General features: G+C 50.0%; 1 protein-coding gene across 1 annotated transcript in view; it reads left to right on the top strand.

Annotated features, from left to right (window-relative positions):
- Positions 1-19,249, top strand: part of LOC119954452 (SRC kinase signaling inhibitor 1-like) — a 645,297-nt gene that overhangs the window by 364,286 nt on the left and 261,762 nt on the right. The window contains 1 exon segment of the mRNA XM_038779671.1: positions 10,216-10,266. Within this exon segment, the coding sequence (XP_038635599.1) occupies positions 10,216-10,266 (51 nt within the window).

The raw sequence follows: 19,249 nt of genomic DNA, 5'->3' as shown, positions 1-19,249 counted from the left end.
CCCTCTCGTTCTCCCCCTCCGCCCCCTCTCGTTCTCCCCCTCCACCCCCTCTCGTTCTCCCCCTCCGCCCCCTCTCGTTCTCCCCTCCGCCCCCTCTCGTTCTCCCCTCCACCCCCTCTCGTTCTCCCCCTCCGCCCCCTCTCGTTCTCCCCCTCCACCCCCTCTCGTTCTCCCCCTCCACACCCTCTCGTTCTCCCCCTCCACCCCCTCTCGTTCTCCCCCCACCCCCTCTCGTTCTCCCCCTCCGCCCCCTCTCGTTCTCCCCCTCCGCCCCCTCCCGTTCTCCCCCCCGCCCCCTCCCGTCTCCCCCCTCCGCCCCCTTTCGTTGTCCCCTCCGCCCCTCTCGTTGTCCCCTCCGCCCCCTCTCGTTCTCCCCTCCGCCCCCTCTCGTTCTCCCCTCCGCCCCCTCTCGTTCTCCCCCTCCGCCCCCTCTCGTTCTCCCCTCCGCCCCCTCTCGTTCTCCCCCTCTCGTTCTCCCCCCCGCCCCCTCTCGTTCTCCCCCCCCGCCCCCTCTCGTTCTCCCCCCCCGCCCCCTCTCGTTCTCCCCCCCGCCCCCTCTCGTCTCCCCCCCCCCCCCTCCCCCCCCCCCCTCGTTCTCCTCCCCCCCCCCCCTCGTTCCCCCCCCCGCCCCCTCTCGTTCTCCCCCCCGCCCCCTCTCGTTCTCCCCCCCGCCCCTCTCGTTCTCCCCCCCCCCCCCCCTCGTTCTCCCCCCCCCACCCCCTCTCGTTCTCCCCCCCCCACCACCCTCTCGTTCTAGCCCCCCCACCCCACTCTCGTTCTCCCCCCCCACCCCCTCTCGTTCTCCCCCCCCCCCCCCCTCTCGTTCTCCCCCCCCCCCCACCCCTCTCGTTCTCCCCCCCACCCCCTCTCGTTCTCCCCCCCCACCCCCTCTCGTTCTCCCCCCCCACCCCCTCTCGTTCTCCCCCCCCACCCCCTCTCGTTCTCCCCCCCCACCCCCTCTCGTTCTCCCCCTCCACCGTCTCCTGTTAACTCCCCAACACTTCCCAGTGCCGTCCCCATCCTTCCTTATCCTAACCTCACCTTCTAACATTCTCCCCTCACCCTCTCACATTCTCCTCCTCTCTTCTATTTCCTCCTCTTTCTGTTCCTGGGTCTTATCTCTGGTTCTGGCAGTAAAGCTCCTGTCTCCTGTGAGTGCATTGCCCCTCCCCTTTGAACATTTGCCAAGAAACGAGGTTTACAAGGGCTTGTTTGACAAAGTGATTCACTGCCTGCAACTGGTGAAGCGCTCTCATTCATACCATTGTATGGGACGGGAAGGAGCCTGTGAATTTAACCAAAGGAAGATTTAAACATGGGTCGCAGTCTTTTTGATTTGTGACGGTCAACGTTTTCCCGAAGTGTCTCACCTTGGCCTGAAGGACTCGAGTGATCTTCCTGACAGGCACAGAGTGTGTGGGGGTAGGGGTGGGGCGGGAACACTTGTTGACTGTGGAACCTGTACAGCTGACAGTCGAACTGTGGTTGAGTTTTACACAGCCAGACCCGAGGTAAGATCCAAAGTGGATTTGCTCCTAGTTTAAGTTTTGCAAACTGGTCAACCTACTTACGTCTCATGTAAGATATTGGGTTTCAGTCTGTGTGAAACTTTTTTCTGGTAAGTGCCAATCTCCGTACAGTTCACAATCTGTACCACTGGTCTGCTGACAGCAGGGATCCTGGGTGTTGTCTAGAAATAATAACATTGTCGAGGAGCAAACTATTTGTTTAATCTTTTGAGGATCTCTGAAGTGTTTCAGTTGTGAATCAAGCTGGAGTTTCCTGGTGAGGATAGAAGGCTGAAAATGCCCATTAACATTTTGTACATACCTTCCCTGGTGGTTGAGCACTTCACTTCACAGCGTGGCACTTACTGGTGAGATAATGAAGTGATTGGCATCAAGCCTTGTTCAGTGTTGATTACTCGTTCTCTGCCAGTGGTGCCAGTGAAGCAGTCGGTTGCAAAATCTCAAGAAAGACCAGCCCAGGAGATTCTGCTCCAGACTTCCAGTTGGGGGAAGGTCCTGCTGGCTGCGATGCCTCTGCTGTTGAATTTCCCTTGACGTCCACTGAAGGTGACAGTGGGCCGCTTGCCCATGAAATTACTGAGAAGCCTTCATGTATCCAGCAGCATCCCGGCTACTGGCAAAACTAAGAACAATACAGACACAAAATATGGTGCGGCAATAATTTGTCTGTTGTGACGGGGAGAGTTTGTTTTTCAAAAAAAAAACCTGCCAAGCTATTGAACAGGTAATGCTCTGAGGGATTTCTGTGAATTGGGAAACAGCATCCCTGTGCAGAAGTGTTATCCTAATCACTTGAACTGGTTCATTAAAGAATACAGACGCTGATCCGAGATAAATTAAAGAAATTAAGAGAGTGATTAACTACAAGGTTAAAAGTATTAATTGAGATAACAGGTGAGAGAGAGAGTTACAAATTCCACTGACAGATTAAACGGCTTAACTGAGTGTAAAGGTAGACTGAGAGGATTTGATTGAAGTGAAATTCCGGTTACAATGACTGAGGGACATGGGGCGAGGAAGAGGCCATTCAACCCCTCAAGCTCATTCTGTCATTCAGCCAGATCGTGTCTGGTCGGTATCTTAACTTCATTCACTCACTTGCAACTTAAGACATACCATTTCAGGTAGCTGCAGCTGGAATGCACAGTTGGAACAAGTGATGAAATAGCACTTTGCAACAAGGCTCTTAATTATCCTTTAATTTTACATTTGAGATGCAAAGATCTCTCATTCCGTCCTCCCGGGAGTCTTCTATCAGTCATCTATACACAACTGTGATATTACGATAGTCTTTCAGACATCAATCAGTCCATTTTCCTTCCTCTTCTGTCATTAGTGCTCATTTAGTTTGATTACACTGCAGAATGCATATTAGGAAATGCAATCAAGTGGTTCAAATCTTCATAAACTACTTGAGTTTGGTTCGTCTGTTTGTCATTTGAACCCATTCATTAAACTTTAGTCGATGAGTAGCCTTGTTATTCACTTGTAACCACAACTAATGTGTATATAAGTGAGATAGAAATAAATACTAAATGGGTCATGCGGTATTACACTGAGAGGGGCTTAGAACATAGAACATACAGTGGAGAAGGAGGCCATTCGGCCCATCTAGTCTGCACTGACCCACTTAAGCCCTCACTACTGCCCTATCCCCATAACCCAATAACCCCTCCTAACCATTTTGGACACTTAAGGGGCAATTTAGCATGGCCAATCCACCTAACCTATACATTTTTGGACTGTGGGAGGAAACTGGAGCACCCGGAGGAAACCCACGCAGACACGGGGAGGATGTGCAGACTCCGCACAGACAGTGACCCAAGCCGGGAATCGAACCTGGGACCCTGGCACTGCGAAGCCACATTGCTAACCACTGTGCTACCGTGCTGCCCTTTACTTGGGGTTTGCTGTGATATCACACTGCCTTCTCTTGGAAATCCTCTCTTCAAGACTTTTAAACCACGGGACTGGCTCAGCCTGATACAATTCAAGGTGGTCCACCAAGCACACACGTCGCGGGCCAGATGAGCAGGTTTGTTGGGGTGGAGGGAGGTGTGTGCAGGAGGGCCGCAAACCATGTCCACATGTTTTGGGCAGGTCCGATGCTCAGGGATTCTGGTAGGGGTTTGCCGATGTCATGTCCACGGTGTTAAAAACAAAGGTGGCGCCGAACCCAGAGGTGCCGATCTTTGGAGTGTCGGAAGACCTGGGAGGCCAAGGGGGCGAGAGAGGCTGACGTTCTGGCCTTTGTCTCCTTGGTAGCCCGGAGACGGATATTACTAGCGTGGAAGGACTGGAAGCCCCTGCGGTATGGGTTAGTGACATGGCTGGGTGATGCGACCATCAATTCACACGAGACGAAGAGTTGAAGTGAACAGTGGTTTTAATCAGCTAGATCTGTGCCTGCCTGCGACTGCTCTGTACGGAGTGCCGCCTACAGGCTGCAGATCTATATACCTCCCCCGAGGGGGCGGAGCCATAGGCGGAGCCCACAGGGGCATCAACATAATACAATACAATGCAATGCAATACAATGGTGAATGGTAGTAGTAATACATTCACCAAACTGGGTTTCTCGGACTTGAGAAGATTAAGTTCGCCCTGAGAGGATTAACGTTGGGGATCGTTCGGAGATGGTAGCCGTTTATCGACTTCTGCGGAGAAAACTAAACTGTTCGCAGATTCAATAAGATGGGGGATTAGGGAGTAAGGGGGGGTAGGGGCGAGTTAGGCTATTTTTTGTCTAGATTAGGCAGGAACAGTGGGAGATGGAGGGATGTGTTACGCACTGAACTATAATTACATTTGTATTTGTATATTTTATTGACATAAAACCATAAATGCCTTAATATAATGTAAAAAAGAAACATGGGGCTGGATTTTATGCCTCTAGGTGGGCTGAGGGCAGCGGAAGGGAAGCTGAGGGTCTGCTTGCTCCTGCCCCGCCGTCTCTGCAGGTCCAATCAAACGTTGGATGGGCAGTTAGAGGCTGTCTGGCGGGTAAGTGGCCAATTAGAGATGCAAAGGAAACTTATTTCCCAACCAGAAACCAATCCCATTGCTCCTTTCTGACCTTGCAGTTATTCTCAGGACCAGATTCTCAGACCTGTTTTTCGATGCTACATTAATAATGCAAGAATGTAATGTTGGTGTTTTGCAGCTAGGTTCACAGTGAAATATAAATTGCACATTGGTGCGTGTATATAACCTGTGGGTTTTGACAATTTGTTTACTGTAGGCTGGGACATCATGTGGCAAAGGGATAATGCAACAGTCATGGCGAGAATTATCAAGGCCTCCTGCTCTTAGAATCAGCCCTTATTATTCATTGAAGGCACAATAAAGATTTTTAATATCATTAGAAAACATGCAGACATTGCCACCTTCCCCAGCAGAACCTGCTGCTATATTACTGGTGCAGCCAGAATGGGCCGAAGGGCCTTTCCTGTGCTGTAGATCTCTTATGGTTCTATTCAACCATGGTCCCAGTGGCAGGCCTTTCTGACCACTCTTGTGCCGCCTCGTTGTAGCTGGCATGAACGATTGGCAAACGTTTCTGTGCCTAACGCCTGAAAGATGCATTGGGAAATGAAGTTTGCACCCGATTGGGTGGTTAACAAGTTTAGTAGCTCGTTAATTAATGATTTGAAAATAGCAGATAGGCTCTGATTTCTACGCCCGGGCACATTGCGTATTATCAGAAACGGGCGTAAAGCTGTCAGGATCCTCACGACAAATCTTTTGTCAGTGAGGGTGGGTAAAATCCAGCCCATTGGAGGAGGGCGGGATTCTCTGATCCTGAGGCTAAGTCTTGACGCCGTCGGAAACGCCATCACGTTTTTCGACGGCATCAACATGGCCTCAGGATCAGCAATTCTGGCCCCTTGCACGACACTGGAGCGGTTCACGCCACTCCAGTTGCTGATTCTGCCGCGAACTGGGCGCTGCGGGACTGCGCATGCGCAGTGGCTCCCTTCAACGCGCCGGCCCCGACGCAACATGGCGCAGGGCTACAGGGGCCGGCACGGAAGAAAGGAGGCCCCCAGCCAGAGAGGCCGGCCCACCGATTGGTGGGCCCCAATCGCGGGCCAGGCCACATGAAAAAATGAAATGAAAATCACTTATTGTCACGAGTAGGCTTCAATGAAGTTACTGTGAAAAGCCCCTAGTCGCCACATTCCGGCGCCTGTCAAGGGAGGCTGGTACGGGAATTGAACCGTGCTGCTGGCCTGCTTGGTCTGCTTTAAAAGCCAGCGATTTAGCCCAGTGAGCTAAACCAGCCCAGCATCGGAGGCCCCCTCCCCAGGGTCGGACCCCAGGGTCGGACCCCAGGGTCACGGGGATTCTCTGACCTGGCCCCGGGCTGTGAGAATCCCGCCCAGAATGTCCAAACGCAGTGTCTTTATTCCCTTTGTGCTGGGATCTATTATTAACGTGTCTCCTGAGACATGACTTTGATTGGAAGCAAGACCCTAAAGACCGGGAGAACAGAGCCCAATGTTTCTACGTTAACGGGGGGGGGGGGGGCAGGCAATGGCGTAGTGGTATTGTCACTGGACTAGTAAACCAGAGACCAAGAGTAATGCTCTGGAGACCCAGGTTCAAATCCCCCCACTGCAGATGGTGAAATTTGATTTCCATTAAAACATCTGGAATTAAAAGTCTAACGATTGTCATAAAATCCCATCTGGTTCACTAATGTCCTGTCGGGAAGGAAATCTGCTGCCCTTACCCGGTCTGGCTTACATGTGACTCCAGGCCCACAGCAATGTGGTTGACGCTTAACTGTCCCCTCAAGGGCAATTAGGGATGGGCAATAAATGCTGGCACAGCCTGTGACACCCACGTCTCATGAACAAATTTTAAAAAAAGGAATGTTTTTATTCTCTGCACTGTGGCAAGCGATCAAACCATTGTCAACATTTCCTTCAGAACACTTCCTGCCAAACACCGGAGAATGTTTTATTGTGTTCAAGTTGCGATGTAAATGAAAGTTCTTGCTCCGTCCTCTGTTGCTTAAAATGGTCATTAAAGGTTTTAATTGTTTCCGAAATCCCACATCAGTCGATTTAAACTTGTGGGAGTTTGACCCCCTTGGGGACCAAAGACTGTGTGCCATTCGATTTCTCTCTTTCATAGCTGAGTATGAACTCTCCCAGTAATTGGTGGGCGAGGGCAGCACGGTGGCGCAGTGGTTAGCACTGCTGCCTCACGGCGTAAAGGTCCCAGGCTCGATCCCGGCTCTGGGTCACTGCCTGTGTGGAGTTTGCACATTCTCCCCGTGTCTGTGTGGGTCTCACCCCCACAACCCAAAGATGTGCAGGTTAGGTGGATTGGCCACGCTAAATTGCCCCTTAATTGGAAAAAATGAATTGGGCACTCTAAATTTTTTTTTAAAAGAACAAGAGAAAGCCACTCTGTATGAAACCCAGAGCTGGGTGTGGGTCAGGAAGAGTGGCCTTTTGGGAGGGGGGTAGTAGTTTTATGAATTGTATGTATGCCGTAATAAACCAGTCGTTGATTTCTACCCTACTGTGTGATCCTGCTGTCTTTCCCGTTAGGGTTCCACAGTGAATAGTTTCATAACCTAGGTGGGGGACGGGTGTGAGGGATTATTAATCCATTTGAAAAGGGAACTCCAAACTAAACCAAAGTGTTTGAGAGGCAGTGCACTGATCTCTGTGATTCACAGACTGGGGAACCCTGCATGTCCGCAGAGATTGTCTAGCCAGTGCCCAAAGTAATTTTTCTGATATGAATGAGAGAGAGAGAAGGTACACAAGGCAGGCACGAGAAGGAAGAATACAAAGCTCGCCCACTTTATATCAATGAATGTTGATTACTCATACCCAGTTGCAGGAAGTGTCAATCGCAATAGAAAGCTGCCTCATTCAGCAACTCCACAAAGCTGCGATATGACAGGCTGGTAAACATGATGAGACAGAATGCACAACTCACAACAGGTAGAATTTTTAAACAAGTCTTTTGTGAAGTATTTTCAGATGCACCACTATTGTTGGAGATTGAATCAGCCATGAATGAGGATTATAAACCAACTGTCATTGTTTGGGGGGGGGGGGGGGGGGGGGGGAAGCAACTCATGGTTTGTATAGCCGATTTCCTGGGCTGCATTTTACAGGGCAACATGTTTCCCACCTTCACCTCCTGACACCTCAAACTTTGAGGAGGAGCCCTTCCACCCACCATCCCAACAGCTTCCCTGCAGCATTTTAACGTTCGGAGCAGCATTAATTACTTTCAGGTGAGTCTTCCATCCCTATCTTGGGAGGAAGGGCCGCCATTGAGGAGTGGCGGACAGTCAGCAACCCAGTAGTCCCAGCAGTGCCAGCTGAGAGTGGTGGGCATTGCTGGGTCGAAGGCAGTCGGCCCACACTGAGAGCCCAGGCAAATCCGGGGGTCTCGACGAAGGGGGTCAGAGGGTTGTGTGGGTGGTGGGGTACTGGGTTCAAGAGGTTGGGGGGGGGGAGGCAAGGCGAAGGCGGGTGGTTGAACTTGTGTGAATTCGGGAGGGCGACGTGCCTCCGGGGGCCCATCGAGGAGGTCCCCCCCCCCCCCCCCCCCCTGCCCCCACCCCTTTCCAGACACCAGCCTGCAAAGCCCGAGCTGCCAGACTTCCTGAATGGCATGGGCCTTCCCCCACCGTGGGTAAAAGGCTGGTGGGAGCTGATGAGCTTGCGGGCCTACCCAGCACACTATAAATTTCAGACAGGTCGCGGGCAGGTAGATGGCAGGAATGCCACCCCGGTGGCTTGGATGTGCCCCCCCCCCCTCCCCGCCTGGCTTGGATGTGCCCCCCCCTCCCCGCCTGGCTTGGATGTGCCCCCCCCCCACTGGATTGGATGTGATTGCCCCCCCCCCCCCCCCCCCCCCACTCCCCCACCACCGATGGCGCCTTCAAATCCAGTCATTGGACAAGCGTAAATTCCGCACTTGACTTTAAAGAATTTCTGCGGTGATTCATAGGATGGTGGGATTGGCATTACTGGGTGCAGGTGAAATATAGGCCGCGATTCAACAGGAATGAGTCAGAGTTTTGTGTCGAGCGCATTGAACCGGGTGTTTCCTTCAGCTCGCAGCGACAAGAAAGACTCCGCTATCTAACGGGACTCTGTTTCAGATTGGGCCTTCAGCAGGGGGCAATGCCAGGGTGGTACTGCCAGGGTGCCCGGGTGGCATTGAGGCCAGGGGATCACCCTTCCCAGAGCCCGGCCACCTAGGAGCCCCCAATCCCCTTGGAGACCCCAAGTGCTGCTACACCTGGTTCCAGTTTTTGGAGATCCGTGGTAACCAGCGCTCGCTCGGGGTCTCCAAGGTGTGGAGGTCAGATCCACGTAACTCCGGGAGTGCATATAAGCAGCACTTTAATATGCAGATTAGCCAGATCTGGTTCCTGTCCATTGTGGGCGTGGCAAGCAGGGAATCTCGCGAGATTTATTGGCTGCGTCACGCCCCAGCTCAGGCACGGCTGTTCGATTTCACCCAGAATTTCATTTCCAAATATCTGATGGTGGAAGGACCAGTAGACACTGATTGAAGGTTTTGGACAAGAGCTTGCAGGATAAAGTTGAGGAAGAACGTTTTTACTCAGCAAGTGAGCAGGAACCTGCTCCCCGAGAGGCTGCAGGAAGTGCAGACGATCCATGCTTTCCAAAGGAAATTCAGGGAAGTTAAGCGTGCAGGACGGCAGTGGGAATTTGGATTGGCTTCCTATGGAGAGCCAAATGGGCCGAATGGCCTCCTTTTGTGTCGTTACGACTCTTTTAGTCCAGTTTGCAATGCCAGCGTGTATTCCTGGGCGCCGTGTGTCTGTACCAATTTAATATTTGGATGCATTGTTCAGATTGTGGCCATTAAGGTGATGAGTATTTTATTCTGAGGCGAAGATGTGGGATGCAGTGCCTGGAGGAGAGGAAGCTGCAGGCTCAATAGTAACTTGGAAAAGGAAATCAGATAACTATTTGAAAAGGATAAAGATGGTTTCGTTAGAGAGAAGAAGGTTAAGAGGTGACTTAATAGAGGCATACAAAATGATCAGAGGGTTAGATAGGGTGGACAGCGAGAGCCTTCTCCCGCGGATGGAGGTGGCTAGCACGAGGGGACATAGCCTTAAATTGAGGGGAAATAGATATAGGACAGAGGTCAGAGGTGGGTTTTTTTACGCAAAGAGTGGTGAGGCCGTGGAATGCCCTACCTGCAACAGTAGTGAACTCGCCAACATTGAGGGCATTTAAAAGTTTATTGGATAAGCATATGGATGATAAGGGCATAGTGTAGGTTAGATGGCCTTTAGTTTTTTTTCCATGTCGGTGCAACATCGAGGGCCGAAGGGCCTGTACTGCGCTGTATCGTTCTATGTTCTATGGTAGGACTGTGTAGAAAGAGTGTGGGAACTGGACTAATTAAATAGTTCTTTAAATGCCTTCACAGGACTGATGGGCTGAATGGTCTCCATGTGTGCTATAAGATTATATATCCTCTGACCTCCTTCTGCTGCATCCCATCAATGTGCCTGAACCCCCCCCCCCCCCATCCCCCCCAAGCTGTGCTTCTCAATGTGCTCCTGTGAGGTTTCCGTTAATTTGCGATATATTTTCTGTGTCTGATGCCCGTTAGTAGGGTTGGCTTCGCCCAAGCTCATTCTCTGTCCGTACACCCTTTACAGCCAACCAGGAGAGGCGACTTCCACCTCATCAACCCGGAGAAACGAACAAAGGTGAGTAAAACTCATCCAGAAAATGTTTGAATCGGAATGCCTTGACCGAGGAGTGTAATCGGAGACGGGATTCAGTCCCCAGGAAAGTGGCACGCCATCAGGTTACCAAAGGTTTGTCCGTCACTCTCTTCCATCTGCCACCAATGCGGTCATTGCCTGGCCAGGGCGGGACACAGAGGTCAATCAGGGGTTAAAAGGTGGCAAAGCTCACTGGCCTGTGAGAGACTGTTGGGTGGTTACAACAACAACTTGCATTTGCCCAGTGCCTTTAACGTAGTAGGAATTTGCCAAGGCCCTTCACAGGAACATTGTCAAAGACCAGCCCCATGAAGAGGCAGTAGGACAGGTGAGTCAAAGCCTGGTCGAAGGGGTGGGTTTTATGGTAGATTCTTAAAGGAGAAGAGAGAGATAATGAGGAGGAGAGATGTAGAGAGGGACTCCCAGAGCTGAGGCCCACAGAGCTGAAGGCACCCCGTGGTGGAGAGTGATGAAAATCGGGGATTGGACAAGAGGCCAGAATTGGAGGAGCACCGATATCTGGGAAGGTTGTGCGGCTGAAGAAGATTCCAGAGATAGGGTGAGGCCGTAGAGAGATTTGAACACAGGATAAGGGTTGTATAATTTGGATATTGCTGGACAGTGAGCACTGAGGCGGTGGATTGACGTGATTGGGTGTCAGTTAGATCCCAAGCCAGCAGTGTTTTGACGAGCCTCAATGTATAGGGGTTGGAATCGGACAACAGGAGAGCATTGGAATAATTACAGAACATGCTTTGATTATCAGTGAGGACCCAGTGCCCTCCGCCATCCTCCCAGTGTAATGCCCCCTGGAGGTAATCATAGAAAGTTCCAAAACCAAATTGCTTGAAGGGCAGTTATTAACCTGACACATGAGCATTCGCCCAGGGAACATTGGGCGACTGATGAACTGAAAAGTGATACAGTCCCATCAATGTTCCTGTGATGTGGTCTGCTCGAGGTCAGGGTTCACAGCACCATGTGTCAGGAAGGATCAGTTACTCTTGCTGAACTGCTAAAAGGTATTGGCTGCCCCTAAAAATAAAACCTAATACACCGATCCAGAAAAAAGGGTAAGAAAGACTGACTATAATGGTGCACCAGAACAGGCTTTATTCATGGGAAAGAGTGAATCAATACGAGTATTTCGCTGTGTGGTGTTGTGTTCAAATATCTATGCGTAAAATGTTCAGACTGCAAAGGGAAACTGTAAAATAAACAATCACCCGAAGTGTGTGAACTGGAAAAGGAAGTCATTGATCCAATTGTGACTCTGGAGAAATAAATGATTGTAAAATATGGAGAGAAGGTGGGATTGAGATCACTTGAAGCTCTATTTGAGAACGATTGGAACATTGATAATTATCAGTTATATAGTAATTTAAAAAATAATAATAATTTAGAGTACCCAATTCCTTTTTTCCAATTAAGCGGTAATTTAGCCAGTCCGCCTACCCTGCACGTCTTTGAGTTGGAGGGTGAGATCCACGCTGACACGGGGAGGATGTGCAAACTGCACGTGGACAGTGACCCAGGGCCGGGATCGAACCCGGGCCCTCGGCGCTGTGAGGCAGCAGTGCTAACCCACTGTGCCACCGTGCCGCCCGGTTGTACAGTAAATAATAAAACTGATAACCCTCAAAAGCAATCCAGCCTCTCCATCAGGTAGAATGTTTGCCAATAAATAGTCTGACAACAGCCATTAGTTTGAATCACCCTCATTGCTGTCTTCAACCAATGGATAACGTCCAAAATTCTCCATAGCTCCATCAGTGCCATTGACAAACCTGTCAGTGCCCCCACTGCTGCCCACCGATTGATACATTGGCACTCAGTTCAGGATTCTTTCTTTAGCCATAATTATACCATATTTGTGCGTTCCTGTGAGTGTCTGGTATATATGTATCCATGAGCATGATTGCTTGTGGGTATGTGTGTGCGTGTGCACCGCTCACGTCTTTAGTACAGAAATACTAACCAGTAAAAACAGTGCAGTGTATGGACAGAGAATGTTTATGGTTTGGAGAGCATTTGGAACATCAAAGTAATAATTGACAAAATGTGAAGATCATAGAGCACTCTTCAAAACAATGTTATAAATATATTGTGCTACCCTCCCATGCAGCCACCCCCCCATGCAGCCCACCTCCCATGCAGCCACCTGCCTTTGCAGTCACCCCCATGCAACGTCCCCCCCCCCCCCCCCCCCCCACCCAGTGCAGCCACACACCGTGGTGCAGCTAGCCTCCCAGTACAACCAACACCCCCCCTCTCCCCGGTGCAGCCAACACCCCCATGCAGCTAACGCCCCCCTGCAGCTAACACCCCCATGCAGCTAACACCCCCCTGCAGCCACCTCTCATGCAGTCATGCTGCACAGTTGCACACTGCACAGACACCCCTGCACAGTCAGACCCTGGAGAGTCACCCTGGGGAGAGATTCACTGCGTACAATCAGATAGAATCACACTGCACAGAACCCCACAGTCACCCCATACATCGACAGGCTGCATTGGAACATGCAGTGCATGGGCACACCATGCACAGAGGCACCACTATATGGACATACCACGCAGGGTCATGCTTCGCATACTCGCTGTCATTGGCTCTCCAAGCATCCTTCTTTAACAGTAAACATTTTCAATGTGCACAAAAATGCACTCCCTCCCATCCCAAAAAAAGCTGAAACAACAAACACATTCCTCAGCTCACATCAGAATTCTTCAAGAGCATGGAGGCCGCCTGTTAATAATTAAATGTTATGGAGACTGGGTGGTGCAGTGGGTTAGAAACATCGCTTTTATCCTGGTCACTTGGGTTTGGATCCAGTCCTGATTCTCCACCCTCTATGAAGGCCTTAACTGGAACAGCTCTTCAGCAGTTTCAGCCCCGATTCCCAGCGGGCAAGTGTCTGGAATGTTTACTCGCTTGTAAGCAACTAATCTTATTCTTCTTCAGGTTAAGTTTGGGATAAAGGATGAGGATTGGAGGTGGAGAGCAGTACACATTGCACGTGTTCTCCCCAGGTAGCCTGTTCCTCCTCTTTCCTCCACTTGCTCCTGGATCTGAGAGTGATTGATGTCGACACTGGAAGCAGTGGGGAGAAAGAGAGAGCGAGAAAAGCCACAAGTTGAGATGGAGGATGGTGCCAGGCCGATGCTGTGAGGATATCTCGCTGCCATCTGTCCTGTCCATCTGTGCAGCTCGCCCCTCTCTCCGGCCGTGCTGCTGTGTGGAAGGGAGGTTTGGTGCAATGGGCATTTCACCTTCTATTCCTCAAATATACAGGGATATGTGGAGATCGTGTTTGTTCCGGATGTGGAAACTATATAGTGTATTGAATGCAATTAATGTCCCTTCCACTTATGCCCAGCACAGGCTGCCTGCCTCCCACAGCCTGTGCTGTGTCCCGTTTTGATGATCTCTCCTCCATGTGTTGAACACAATCAGCAGAGCTCAAAACAGATGGTATAATGCATCCAGCGACACCATGGTGTGATCGATGGGAGTTTGTCTTTGCACCCATCACAGATATGTTAATGCAAATTTGAAAACCACTGAGGAAACATCCTGTGTGCTTTTTTGGCCTGCAATCCAGACATTGTTCATAACAATCCGATACACAATCCTCCCTTGTTGCTGCATTGTGCATTGGTTACGTTGTGGGCACGCTCGCCTTTCAGCCGAGTAGCCATCTAACTTCTTGCCCGTAGATATCGTCATGGTACCCAACATTTTAACTTGTCCCCACTATCCCATTCCAAATGAAATGTTAAACATTCCATGATCTCTACAGGTCTGTGAGTTGGAATGTTGAAACCAGACTTGGTGATGGCAATGAGAGTTCACCAACCTGGCTTGCTGCTTTGACATTGCCCAGTCCTGCAAACAAATTAATTTAGTAATAAAAGAATCCTTGTGTGAATGGGAGGTCGATGAGATATGGAATAATTGGTTAGAGACATGTTGGTACCTGGCATCCAATTGTCACATGGAGAGTGCACATCACTCCGAATACCATTCTGCTGGAAAGAACACCAGGGACTCGAAGAAGGCCACTCAGCCCTCGAGACCGTTCACCGTTCAGTCATGGCTGATTCTAACCCCCGTCCACCCACCTTGGTTCACCAATCCTTAATATTCAAACAAAAGGGCAGCTCGGTGGCCTAGTGGTTAGCACAACTGCCTCACGGCGCCGAGATCCCAGGTTCGATCCCGGCTCTGGGTCACTGTCCGTGTGGAGTTTGCACATTCTCCCCGTGTCTGCGTGGGTTTCACCCCCACAACCCAAAAATGTGCAGGGTAGGTGGATTGGCCACACTAAATTTCCCCTTAATTGGAAAAAATAATTGGGTAATCTAAATTTATTAAAAAGAAAAAAAAGTCCAAAAACCTAGCAATCTAAGTTTTGAAATTTTCAACAGTTTTGGGAGTGAGAAGTTCAGATTTCCCTGTGTGTGAAGACAGCTTCCTGCCACCATCCCTCGGAGGCCCAGCTCACTTTTCATGGCCTGGCCCCTTATTCTGGAGTCCATCACAGAGGAGAAAAGGGTAAATAGGGAGAGGCTATCGACTACATTCATCATTGTAACCGCTCTTGTGAGAATGTCCCTTAAATATTGCTGCAAATAGAGACAGGTTGCTGAAGCTTTTCACCGTGCACTCATAAGGACAAACACAAGAATACCAAATTTCAAACTATCACAATTTATGCTACAAGAGAAATGGATGCTGATAGGTTGGCAAGTTGGCTCTGATTGGCTTGAGGTGTTGCCATGGCAAAAAACAACAGGGAGCTAACTATAGTCTCCTCAAGCCCACAGGTTATTCAAAAAAGGTGCAAAGCTCGAACACATTCCTTTTGTTTGCAGAGATGGGTCCCTGTGTATAAATGTGTGTCACTTCTGGCAAGCGCGATTGAGCCACTTTACGATTGTCTTAAATTGGTTGTTAGTGTAGCTATTAGCGCACTGAGGATTGTTCAGCAATTGCTGCCCAATCGTGGAATCACATCGAACAGTAAATGTTTTGTTTGTTTTTTGCAAGGTGGGCTGGTTGAGTACATTCTATTATGAATAATAGAAGGAACGTGTTTGATTGGAAAATCTCCAGCAACGCATCTCCCTTTTCATCAATGTTTAAGTTCTGTACCACCAAGTGACCGTTCATCCCCTCACCTTCTATTCTCAAGAAAATGCAAGCCTCATCTTTACAGCTCGTTTTCATAATTTAACCCTTTGGCCCAGTTAGCAGGGGCTGGTTTAGCTCACTGAGCTAAATCGCTGGCTTTTAAAGCAGACCAAGCAGGCCAGCAGCACGGTTCGATTCCCGTACCAGCCTCCCCGGACAGGTGCCAGAATGTGGCGACTAGGGGCTTTTCACAGTAACTTCATTGAAGCCTACTCGTGACAATAAGCGATTTTCATTTCATTTTTCATTTCATTATACATTCACCATCGGGTGAATCTGCACTGCACACCCTCTAAAGCCAATATAGTTTTCCCCGGGTGCACTGTCCAGAACTGAATGGTGTGCACTTTAAATGGGGCTTAATCAGACAACTACAGCACAATTTCCACCCCTCTGTAATCCAGGAACTTGTCCGACATGAGAATCTCCTGGTAATATTGCAATAATAGTCCTGTCACATCGATGTGGGTGCTCTAGTTGTGAGAGTGGTTGCTGCTAACTGAGGAAAGGTTAAGGCATTATTCTTGGGAAGACATGAGAACAGATTTCCACCTGTGTGTGGGCAATGGTGCAAATGGACACTGTGCCTGTGTTCTCTGGGTTATGTGAAGAAACTTGATTTAGGAAAGACTGGCTCCAGATTCCTCCTTTGTTCAGTGAATGAGCAGCGAGTCATAACATCCCCAGCCTCGAAAGGACTAATTATATTAACAGGCTCATTCACAACACCCTTGGCTGACCTTCCTCTGGCTCTTAGTGTGGTGGACATAATAACCCCTTCAGTATATATGGGTATAGAACATGTGACAACAGGATTCATTCAAGTCTTTTTGCAAGTGTCATTTCTTGGTTATATCGTCCAGACATATTTTGCGGAGATTTACTCAATGCCAGAGCTGCAGTGATAACTCTGATCAGCAACGTCAATGCACCACCCTCAAGAGTCATGTGTCACCTCTTCCTTAATATGCTCCTTTCAGTCATTCGTCCCTGTTCCGCCAATCTCTGACCCACCCAGTGCAGGTCACTGGGAAGGAATGGATTTCCTGTTGAGGGCATTTCCTCATCGTGGGGAATGGATTTTCCAGCCGAAGCAGAAAATGGAACATCCTGGAGCAGTCGGGAAAAAACCCAGGAAGTCTTCTATTGGACAGGCCTGCTGCTAGTCTGTGTGAAGGATTTCATACCGTTCAGTGAACACTGCTTCCTGGCATGTTTTCCATTCAATTCAGCGTCAGCCTTTATCACAGGAAGAGATGTTGATGAGAGCCTTGTTATTTTGTCCCTGGATTTCAATCTAATTCTCCCTCCATTTCCTCTTCAGAGAGTTGGATTTTGTTGTGGTGCTTTACCAAGGGGTAATTCTAGGAAGGTTATTCAACAACAACGTATAGTTGTATAACGCCATTAACATAATGAAACATCCCAAGACGCTTCACAAGAGCCCTATGAGCCACATGACGAGATGTTAGTTCTGATGTTCAAAAGCGTGGTCAGAGTAGTGGGTTTTAAGGAATGCCTTAAAGGAGAAAAGCAGAGTAGAAAGATGTATCATAGAATTTACAGTGCAGAAGAAGACCATTCGGCCCATCAAGTCTGCACCGATGGGAAAGAGCACCCTACATAAGCAGACAGCCCCACTCTATCCTTACACCTCCACCCTATCTCAGTAGCCCCACCTAACCTTTTTTGGACACTCAGGGCAATTTATCATGGCCAATCCACCTAACCTGCTCATCTTTGGACTGTGGGAGGAAACCGGAGCTCCCGGAGGAAACCCACGCACACACGGGAAGAACGTGCAGACTCCGCACAGACAGGGACCTGAGCCGGGAATCGAACCTGGGACCCTGGAGCTGTGAAGCAACTGTGCTAACCACTGTGCTACCGTACTGTAGTGAGGGTATTCCAGAGCTCGGGTTCCAAGCAACTGAAGGCACAGCTTCCAATGCTGGAGCAATTTTAATTGCAAATGTACAAGAGGCTCGAATGATAGAGGTTGTGGGGCCAAAGGAGGTAACAGAGAAAGAGGGTCAAGGCTGTTGAATTTGATAACGTACCCCTGAGTCTATCCCTGCTTGATGTCAGGAAGTCTTAATTTCCCAACGTGAATCATTGTTAATGATCAGCGACAGGAGCCCGGGTTTATTCCCCCCTTCGTAACGTTATCAAAACTCTGCTATTGCACTGAAAGACGAGAGGGGGGAAGGTGAGTGCTCGACAGGAGAGATGTTGTGAGCATTTTGCCCCTCTTGCGGAATCGAGAACAGTTGGAAAGATGTTTCCAATTTAAGATGGAGATGAGGAGTAACTTTCTCTCACAGACAGTTAGCAATGTTTGAAATTCTGGACTTACAGTCCGAGACCGTCACTTCCTGCACTGAGGGGAGCTAGGCTCGTCAATGCAGGAAGAGATTGGGGGCGTCATTTTAAAATGCCACCCCGATCTCCCGACCCTCCACCGCAGCCTCTGGACGTCTCTGTTTACGGGGTCCTCGAGCACCCCCCCCCCCCCCCCCCCACCTCATAAGCACTGGGTACCCTCAGGCCTGATCCCTGGAGCGGGCAACCTGGTACCTGGGCACATTGGCACTGCCACCCTGGCAGTGCCAAGCTGGCAGCAGGAGTGCCTGGGTACAACCCGGCACAGAGCCAGACCATGCGGAGCCCTCAATGGCCTGGGGGACACCCTCCATCCCCTCCCCTCCATCCCCCCCCCCCCCCCCCCCCCCCCCCTCGCCAGGTGCTATTGCACCTGGCCCACATTTGTGTGAACTGGTGCCAAACATCGTAATAGCGAGGTCTCCCAGGCGTGGGCGTTTGTTCCTGACCCTTGAGAGAATCAGGCGCTGACCTACTTACGCAATCCTAACCATTTAAATACATAAATCTGGGATCACGGCCAGTGAGGTCAAGATCCTCATTGTGACATTTCCCGAGGCGTTCCGAGCGTCGATTTAACAGCTCCGTCGCATCACCGAGTTGGGGGCGTCGAGGCGGCTCGATCCCGGCCATCGTTACAGTTTCAAGTCCCTTCTCCAGGATGAGCTCTAATATCAGAGCTGCAAGGGCAGCACGGTGGCGCAGTGGTTAGCACTGCAGCCTCACGGCACCGAGGTCCCAGGTTCGATCCCGGCCCTGGGTCACTGTCCGTGTGGAGTTTGCACATTCTCCCCGTGTCTGCGTGGGTTTCACCCCCACAACCCAAAGATGTGCAGGGTAGGTGGATTGGCCACACTAAATTGCCCCTTAATTGAGAAAAAATGAATTGGGTACTCTAAATTTATTTTTTCTTAAAGTCAGAGCTGCTACTTCAATGCCGGGAGTACTGCGTTGTTAGAGGAGCCGTCTTTCAGTTCAGGTGTTAAACCGAAGCCACATGTCTCTGGAAGGATGTCAAAGAGCACGTGGCAGTATCTCCGGGAAACCGAGTATCTGGTCATTATCACATTGCTCTTCATGGAGCTTGCTGCATTTCCATTGGCTGCCCATTCCTGTATTACGCCAATGGCCACACTTCAGAAAGTTTTTCACTGTTTGTGAAATGCTTTTGAGACATTAGCTGATTGTGAGGTTTTTCTCTTTAACCGACCGCACGAGAGCCGAATTAAACCCGAGGACACGGCCAGTTACTCGGAGCAAACCCGTGCATATCCCTCTTTATGTCGATGATGTCAGCTCCTCCTGCTCAGCACACTCTCCCCTTTTCAGCAGCCAGTGGCTGTGCAGCGGGGACAATGAGAGCAGATTAAACTGTGGGGGATTTTAATTTGTA

Source organism: Scyliorhinus canicula, chromosome 19 (genome assembly GCF_902713615.1).
Source record: "Scyliorhinus canicula chromosome 19, sScyCan1.1, whole genome shotgun sequence".
NCBI classification, from domain to species: domain Eukaryota; kingdom Metazoa; phylum Chordata; class Chondrichthyes; order Carcharhiniformes; family Scyliorhinidae; genus Scyliorhinus; species Scyliorhinus canicula.
This window is presented reverse-complemented; position numbering and strand designations above follow the sequence as displayed.